Source organism: Sapajus apella, unplaced genomic scaffold (assembly GCF_009761245.1).
Source record: "Sapajus apella isolate SASKATOON/1434 unplaced genomic scaffold, GSC_monkey_1.0 scaffold1, whole genome shotgun sequence".
Classification (NCBI taxonomy): domain Eukaryota; kingdom Metazoa; phylum Chordata; class Mammalia; order Primates; family Cebidae; genus Sapajus; species Sapajus apella.
In genome coordinates this window covers 67,151,076-67,160,531 of record NW_022436941.1, presented here as the reverse complement: position 1 = coordinate 67,160,531, position 9,456 = coordinate 67,151,076, and the positions used below count along the sequence as shown (strand labels likewise).

The following is a 9,456-nucleotide window of genomic DNA, read 5'->3' as shown; positions in this document are numbered from 1 at the left end:
GAAGACATTTGACATCATCTGGAAACATTTTTGGTTGCCACAACTTGGAGGGATGCTGCTGGCATCTATGGCTAATGATTCTACTTAACATCTTAAAATGTACAGGACAGCACCCCGCAACAAAGAAGTGTCAGTATGTCAAACTGTTGTCACAGTGTCAGTAGTGCCAAGGTTGAAAAACCCTCAATTATAAATCATAGAGCTAATCTTTTGTTAATCAGTTATAATTATTTTACCTGGTTAGAGCAAGTTTGAATGTCAATCAACTTTTGAATATAAATTTTTTTTAATTACTGTTATTGGCACATTTTGAAATGAAAACTACTTTAAAACTCAATACTATTATTATTTTATTACAGATGAACCCACAAGGTCATTGAGTGGTCTCATCTTGAAGAATAATGTGAAAGCACACTTTCAGAACTTCCCAAATGGTGTAACAGACTTTATTAAAAGTGAATGTTTAAATAATATTGGTGACTCCTCTCCTTTGATTAGAGCCACTGTTGGTAAGTTATATTACAACAGTTTTGCTTACTTTGTAACTGGGTCATTTTTAGAGATAACAGATTATTTTGTTAGGAATTTTTATCTGTTTCATGTAAATTTGTGATGGGGGGAATCCTTTCATTGCCTTTAAATGCTTTAAATGATGTGATCATGGTAAAAGCTCTCATCCAGTAAAACTGGTAACCCCTGGATAAGAGGAGAGCCTAATCAAACTTATCCAAATCAGAGTTGGTTCAAATGGGGCATCAATAAGTGATATTAATTTGCAGACACTACTTTTTCCTGAGCATGCAGATAAGAGGTGTTTTTTTTGTTTGTTTTTTGTTTTTTGAGACAGACTGTTGCCCAGGCTGGAGTACATTCTCGACTCGCTGCAACCTTCCCCTCCCAGGTTAAAGCAGTTCTCCTGCCATAGCCTTCTGAGTAGCTGGGATTACAGGCACCTACCACCATGCCCGGCTAATTTTTGCATTTTTTAGTAGAGATGGGGTTTCACCACGTTGACCAGGCTGGTCTAAAACTCCTGACCTCAGGTGATCCGTCCACCTCAGCCTCCCAGTCCACCTCAGCCTCCCAAAGTGCTGCAATTACAGGCCTGAGCCATGGCACCCCAGCCTGGAGTTCTTATTTTCTGCCTAGTTTAACACATGGGATGTAATTTCTTGTTTCACTTTCACATGTAAAGAAACACTTTTTGATTGTTTATGAAAAACCTAAGTGTATAGGAGTCTAGATTTTTTACTGTTTTCTCCCTTGTTTTTAAATAGTTGCCTTAGTAATACAGCAGCAACTTTTTAGTCTTTTCAGAGTGTTCAGCTTATTTCCAGGGGCAATACAACTTTCTCTTAGTTTATGTAACGCTGAATTAACATGCTCAATTATAGTAATGTATAAATCTATTTGGAAACACACCCAACTGGCTATTGGTTAACACACTGACCAACCAATGGAAGCAGTAATAACCACACTCTAGAGTAGCCTACTAATGGGCAGCCTTTAGTATACCATGGGCTTAAGCAGCTAAATTTTACAAGGACCTGGAAAGCGCCTGTTAATCTACCCAGGTTGGTTAAATGAAAGTCAGTTTAAAAAGTCAAATGCTTTTGTTAAGAGTTCCTGGCCGGGTCTGGTGGCTCACGCTTGTAATGCCAGCACTTCAGGAGGCAGAAGCAGATTGATCACCTGAAGTCAGGAATTCTAGACCAGCCTGACTGACGTGGTGCAACCCCGTTTCTACTAAAAATACAAAAAAAATTAGCTGGCCGTGGTGGCTCACACCTGTAATCCCAGTTGCTTGGGAGACTGAGGCAGGAGAATCACTTGAACCTGGGAGGTAGAGGTTGCAGTGAGCCAAGATTGTGCCATTGTACTCCAGCCTGGGCAACAAGCAAAAATCCATCTCAAAAAAAAAAAAAAAAAAGATTTCCTATTTTGTCTTGTCAGTTTGTAAAATATTCATCTCTTACTTATAAAGCATTGGCTGTATGATTTCTCTCCAGACATTCTTGCATTAAACAGTACCATCATTGATACCGATTTTAAATGTAATGGGTAGAGGACATTTCTGGTTTGAGAAAAGGGACTCCCTAGATTACTCTGATGTGCCCTTGTACCTTAAGTTTTTACCACTCTTGACACTGGTAAAAAGAATGGTGGGTGTGTACCAGCCTTTTCCATTTCAGATCCAGGAGAGACATCCCCATACATAAGTGGAATGGGATTTGGAAGAAAGGTGGGTTCCCTCTGAGAATTGGCAACTCAGTTGAAAGGAAAGCACAGGATGTAGAAACTAGATATGAGATTGTTTCTTCCTAAACTATATTTCATTATAAACCTATTTTTAATTACCATTGGTCCAAACTACAATAGTTTGTGTCTTTAAATCAGAAAGATTAGAAGTAACATAATAGTATTGGGGAGAGAATAATTGGTTTTATCTCCCAGTGAGTACTTTCACCTTCCATAAGGTTTTTGAACATGTTTAGGAGCTGACTTTACCTTGGGAATTATTAAAGCAGTTAGGTATCTTCTGACATTTTTTAAAACAGAGATTGGTGAAGTTGACTTAGGTGGGCATAATTTTTATTTCTTGTTGCGTATTAGTAGAATACAAAAGGTCTTTCATTTTAGTTTGTTTATGTTGAGTAGATATTTAAGCATTCTAATTGTGAGGGATCACTGAAGTTTTCAGTATAGAAACAGCTTTTTTTTTAGTTGCTTTACTCTGCTTTACTACAAATAAAGGCGCTTCAAACATAGCTGCAGTATATTTTCAAATAACATGATGTCTGAGATATGCTAAAGCAATTAGAAATGTGAAGGTGGTTGTGGGTAGAATTGTAGATGAAACAAAATTGACCATGTACTAATGATTGTTGAAGGTAGTTAATGGATACATTTAATTCATTGTACTTCTCTATTTTTATATATATGTGAAATTTTCTGTTTTAAAAAGTCTGTAATATTAACTAGATAAAACAGCTCTCAGCTTGAAATAAGTTAGTTAAAAATGAGAGTTCATTTTTGTCTCTTCTCCCTTCACACCCCCCTCCTACCCTGCTTTTTGATATGTATCAGTGAGGGTAGTGAAAAGTATGATTGACAGATTCTTCCCAAAGACGCGTAAAATTATTTTGGGGGTACCAGCATTAAGACTCTAATGTTTTAATTTTATAATTTTGTTTAGCTTCAGGAAAATTGATGAGCTTATTTAAACACATTGGTGTTTTCCAGCAAACCTGGGAAGTTTTTTTTTTTTTTTTTTTTAATCACCGAAATTTCTTAGTCTTAGTTTACATGAGAAAAATATTTAAAACACTTCTAGGAAAATATTTTGTGAGTGAAATAATTTTCGTGGGTTTCTGAAATCTCTCGGAATTGGCAACAGACTCTTCATCACTTACTAACCTTCACAGAAAATTCTTGATATATGTATAGCAGTACAAGTACCCTGACTCAACATTATCAGTTGCATATAGGACTCTGTTCCTCTAGACCAGAGTTTTCCAACCTCAGCACTTGACATTTTGGACTGGATAATCCTTTGTTGTTGGGCTATTTTGTCTGTGCACTGTAGGATATTAATCTCAGCACTCCTGACCTCTACCCACTGGATATCAGTAGCAGCCACATACCCTGTTGTAACAACCAAAAATGTCCCCAGACCATGCCACATGTTGGGGTCAGGGAGGGCCTGACTGAGGTCCTTAAGGGCAAGGATCATGTGGTATTTTTATATTTCTTAGCACCTATTAATATTTACAATACTTAAATATTTTAATTTAAAGATTATTGATTATAAAAATAGACTTGCAGCTTTGGCTTTTAAAATTTTTATTAACCTTAACAATACGTATTGGGAATCTTATCAAGGAAGTCTATTTCGAAGGGACCACATCTTAATGACTGTGTGGTAATTCATTAGATGAAGGTAAAGATGTTCCTCTTATTTAGAGAGTATGCAGTTTGTAATTTTATTATTTCAAGGAATATCTCCTTGTGTACATTTGTACGCCTGAGGGAAAATTTCTATGGAGTTAATTTGTGTAAGTGGCATTATTGGGTCAAAGTGTGTTTAAACACTTAAGATTTTACTAGGTGTTGTCAGGCATACTGATTTCATTCCCATATTGTTTAAATACTGGGAAATATATGTCACTTCTCACTTTTTGCAGCTATGCCAGGTATCAGATGCTTCTTATATATGGATGAGATTATGGGTCCAGATAAGTTTGTTATTCTATCAACATTCTTTAGTGTTCTGCTAGCAGAAGTAATGAATGTCGGCAGTTTGTTAGTATCAAGTTTGTAGATTGGGTTTAATTTTTGTTATTTATTGCTGTTCACAGTCTCTCTTAAGTTATGTTTGGTTTCTTTTAGGCAGATCCAGATCTTTCTCATTCCCTTAGTTCTTTTTTTTTTTTTTTTGAGACGGAGTTTCGCTCTTGTTACCCAGGCTGGAGTGCAATGGCGCGATCTCGGCTCACCGCAACCTCCGCCTCCTGGGTTCAGGCAATTCTCCTGCCTCAGCCTCCTGAGTAGCTGGGATTACAGGCACACGCCACCATGCCCAGCTGAATTTTTGTATTTGTAGTAGAGATGGGGTTTCACCATGTTGACCAGGATGGTCTCGATCTCTTGACCTCGTGATCCACCCGCCTCAGCCTCCCAAAGTGCTGGGATTACAGGCTTGAGCCACCGCGCCCGGCCTCCCTTAGTTCTTGTAACTTTAGGAAAGGCTAATTTGCAGGAAGGATCAGGTCTTGCTGCTTTTGGATCTTACTGGAAGACTATTTTATTGTAAGGGCTATATCTTGAAAATGCTATCAGTACATTAATTCATGTGTGTGGGGAATAAGTTTGCCAGGAGCTTTACTTTCTAGATTTTTTTTTTAAGTTATTTATCATTGGGAACAACCCTCTCTAAAGGTAGAAAATTTATACACACAGTGATATTTACTGTTCAGTAATAGTCATTGAGTGTTTACTAGATACCAGACATTTTGTATGTATCTAATTGAATTTTCAGAATAACCCTATGAAGAGTTTTCTTCTTTCATTTTTGCATACTCATATTTATAGCTTAGAGTGCATATAATTTGCCTATTGTCAGAGTTTATTCTCTTCTGGCACTAAAAGATCCCTAATCACTAAGCATTTTATATCACTAATATATTTATTAAGACAGAAAAACGTTAACACAAAACTTTTCATACATTTTTGTGTATTTGCATAATCCATTGACTATCACAACTCAGCTGCACAACACAGTTGAGATAATCTGTTCAGTCACAACATGATCAGTGAGCATGGGCCACCCAGCCTCTAAGATCACCTTTCTGGCGATTCATTCTTAATCGAGTAAGTGGGAACTGTTGTAAGAGTGTGTGGCATGCTTACATGAGGGAGAGTGTTGTAAACAGTGAGACGTGTAGGATTATTCTCAAATGATGCTCATCTACTTTAGTTTTTCCTACCATGATCCTTGGCTCTGATTCCAGATTAAGTCGGAACTATTTTTGGCTTCTTAATGTATCTTGTATTTGAACCTTACAGACTCACGCAGTGTTTAAGTGCTACTAACATTTTGGCATATTTTTTTTCTGCTCTTTTGTATGGATCAATTAGAATTAATTTTAATTGGTGGAGCTATTCTTGATACTATGGCAAAAAAGGACGTTGCAGTCTTGGTCAATTTAACTCAAAATAAAAAACCTTAGAGGGTGAAATGTTGAAAAACAGTATCAGAAACAGATCTGGTTTATGTATGTTCTCTCCCCCACCAGAAGATATGCAAAGGTGATATGGGTGTTGTTGGTGAGTGTTGTTATTGAGACAGGGTCTCACTGTGCCCTGGCCGGAGTGCGTTTTGACAATCATGGCTCACTGTAGCCTCGACCTCCTTGGCTCAAGTGATCCTCTCACCTCAGCCTCCTGAATAGCTGGGATCACACACACACACCATCACACCCAGCTGATTTTCTTGTATTTTTAGTACAGACGGGGTTTCACCATGTTGCCCAGGCTGGTCTGGAATTCCTGGGCTCAAGAGATCTGCCCACCTTGGCCTCCCGGAATGCTGGGATTACAGGTGTGAGCTACCACGCCTAGCCAAATGTTATTATTTGCATAGTTTGGAAACTTTAGGCTTGAGACATTCAAAAGTGTGTGTACACAGTTGCTCACATGGCAATACCTAATAATGCTGTGGGATTTCCTAAAGAAGTGTTTTTTTGTTCAAGGTATTTTGATCACAACTATAGCCTCCAAGGGAGAATTGCAGAATTGGCCTGACCTCTTACCAAAACTCTGTAGCCTGTTGGATTCTGAAGATTACAACACCTGTGAGGTAAGGATATTTGCTTCATATGTGATTGAGTTTTTTCTGTTTTTCTTGTCATGTTGTATATTAGCAGATTTTGGGAAAAATAATACCTTGAACATACAGCTTGTCAAAAACTTATAGTTGCCTTTGTGTTATTTTACATTTGTAAATCATTTATTTTTCTATAAAAACTGTTACATTATAAACCTCTTTACTATATTTCACACAAGGAAGTATCTTATTTTTCTGTTCTAAAATTATTCTTATATGTATATATATGTAATAAACAATTTTTGTCATGCTTTATCAGTTAAAGACAGACTGAACTTTACCAGATTCCTGGACCATGAGTATTCTTTTAGCTGTTCTAAATTGTTTTTATGCCTCTTAGTATGTGAGATACCTAAGGGATGCTGAACTTTTGTTTTTGTTGTTGTTCTGTTTTTTGAGACAGAGTCTCACTCTTGTCACCCAGGCTGGAGTGCAATGGCACCATCATAGCTCACTGTAGCCTCAACCTCCTGGGCTCAAGTGGTCCTCCTACATCAGCCTCCCAAGTAGCAGGGACTACGGGCAGGTGCTACCATGCCAGACTAATTTTTTCTTTTTTTATTTGGCAGAGGTGGGGTCTTGCTGTTGTTCAGGCTGACCCTAAACTCCTGAGCTCAAGCAGTCCTCCAGCCTCAGCTCCCAAAGTGCTGTGATTACAGGAATGAGCCACTGCACTTCACTAAATTTGTCTTTGTTTTTTGTTTGTTACAAGGTCTCCCTCTGTTGCCCAGGCTGGAGTGCAGTGGTGCAGTCTTGGCTCACTGCAACCTCTGCCTTCCAGAATCAAGCGATTCTCTCACCTCAGCCTCCCAAGTAGCTGAGCCACCATGCCTGGCTAATTTTTTGTATTTTTGGTAGAGACAGGGTTTTGTCATATTGGCCAGGCTGGTCACGAACCTCTGGCCTCAAATGATGCACCTGCCTCATCCTCCCAAAGTGTTAGGATTACAGGTGTGAACCACTGCACTGGGCCATTGTCTTAGTTTTAATCTTATGTTAACTCTGACTTGTGAGGGGGTTTTGCCACTTATTAGATCACTAATTCTTTTCATTTGGAGAAAGAGAATGATTTCTCATGGTTCATGGATACTGTAAGTATCTCTTGTGGCAGCAGCCTTCCAGTTTGGTATTTTATGTGGAAACCATATACGGTGTTTTGACTCCATAAAGCAGTGACTCCTCTGCCTCTCAAAGAGCAGAGGTTAAAGGCAGGGCAGGCACAGGAATAGCCTATCAATAACAACAACAAACCAGAGGAATAACCTAACCTAGAAGGGAAAAAACCAACTGGGCATGGTGACTCACACCTGTAATCCTGAGGCCTACGTGGATGGATTGCATGAGTTCAACACCAGCCTGGGCAACATGATGAAACACTGTTACAAAAAATTAGCCAGGTGTGGTGGTGTGTGCCTATGGTTCCAACTACTCGGGAGGCTGAGGTGGGAGAATGGCATGAACCTGAGAGGTAGAGGCTGCAGTGAGGCAAGATTGCACCATTGCACTCCAGCCTGGGCATCAGACCCAACTCCAGAAAAAAATATACGTAGCCATACATAAGGTGGTGTTAGGAGGTGGCAGTTTGTTGCCTGACCTATCTTGGAGAAAGGGAAATAGGGAGAGTTAGCTAAATAGCACTTAAAGCCACTTTTGTCCCTCCCTAAAAGGAGAAGAAAAATGCTTAGTTCTCATATACATAAAAATGCTTTGGGGCCAGGTGTGGTGGCTCACACCTCTAATCCCAGCACTTTGGGAGATTGAGGCGGGCAGATCATTTGAGGCCAGGAGTTTGAGACAAACCTGACCAACATGGTGAATTCCCATCTCTACTAAAATACAAAAATTAGCTAGGTATGGTGTCATGTGCCTATAATCTCAGCTACTCAGAGGCTGAGGCAGGAGAATGACTTTAACCCAGGAGGCAGAGGCTGCAGTTGGCCGAGATTGGGCCACTGCATCCCAGCCTGGGCGACAGAGCAAGAATCCAGCTCAAAAAAAAATAGAAAAAAAAAAAAGAAAATGCTTTGGAAATACACTGATAAGATTATAGAAAAGCTAAATAATAAGTCATCATGGGACAGTTGATTGCATCTAAATAGTGCTTTGATATGATGGTAACAACATAAAAGAAGATCAAAATTTTAAGCACTTTCCAAGCATAAAAAAATTTAAGCTGTGGTAATTGTGAAATTGTTGAGCTACTGTATACTACATAGAATTCATACTGTAAATAAACAGTGCTCCCATCCATCTGAACTAAAAATAGTGGTTTTCCAGATGTTTGTATGGAGTGATTGCTAAATGTTTGTTCTAATTTGAAATTTTTAGTTGCCACATGGGTAACAAGTTTACATTTAATTTGATGTAATAGGCTTTCAGAAGTAAAGCTTTTTTTTCTTTTTTCAAAAAAAAAAAATGACTAGTTTCGCATGATAATTAAAGTTCCTGATGTTTAATGCATATTAAATCGAAGACTGAAATTTAATATATTGATTAAATTTTAGACTTAAAAATATTTTCAGATTTAATATTTTTAAGACATAAAGTCTAAAAGGATGTTGGGTAATTTCCTTAAAGGATTTTACCTTCTGTTGAACACTTTAAAACTGTGCTATGGAGAATAAGCACCAAATTGTTGCTGATGGAATTATATAATTTAAACAGTAAAGTAGGTGTTTGAGGAAACTAGCAGGTTATATGTTATGTACAAAGGCTCTGGATTATTTCCTTTAGTATTAAAATGGTTATGGGAAATGGTTGTCAATTTGTGTTGCCTGCCCTTGCAACAGATTTTGTCACCCGATGAATAACTTTTTTTTTTTTTTTTTTTTTTTTTAGATGAGACAGAGTTTAGCTCTGTCACCCAGGCTAGAGTGCAGTGGCCCCATCTCGGTTCACTGCAACCTCTGCCTCCTAGGTTCAAGAGGTTCTCATGCCTCAGCCTCTGGAATAGCTGGGATTACAGGCATGTGCCACCGTGCCCACAAAAACACAATTTTTGTGTTTTTAAACATCCATCTCACCATGTTGGCCTGGCTGGTCTCTTTTTTTTTTTTTTTTTTTTTTTTTTG

The 9,456-nt window shown here is 38.3% G+C and overlaps 1 protein-coding gene across 5 annotated transcripts in view; it reads left to right on the top strand.

The window, feature by feature from the left end:
- Positions 1-9,456, top strand: part of TNPO1 (transportin 1) — a 99,679-nt gene that overhangs the window by 41,317 nt on the left and 48,906 nt on the right. For 4 of the 5 annotated variants that reach the window (XR_004269148.1, XM_032278728.1, XM_032278747.1 and 1 more), the window contains exons 4-5: positions 360-509; positions 6,252-6,358. Coding sequence is in view for 4 of the 5 variants with exons in the window: in XM_032278728.1 (XP_032134619.1) it covers positions 360-509; positions 6,252-6,358 (257 nt within the window). In the remaining variant the exon portion in view is untranslated. The remainder of the gene's footprint in view (positions 1-359; positions 510-6,251; positions 6,359-9,456) is intronic. The other variant, XM_032278755.1, reaches the window with a different exon arrangement.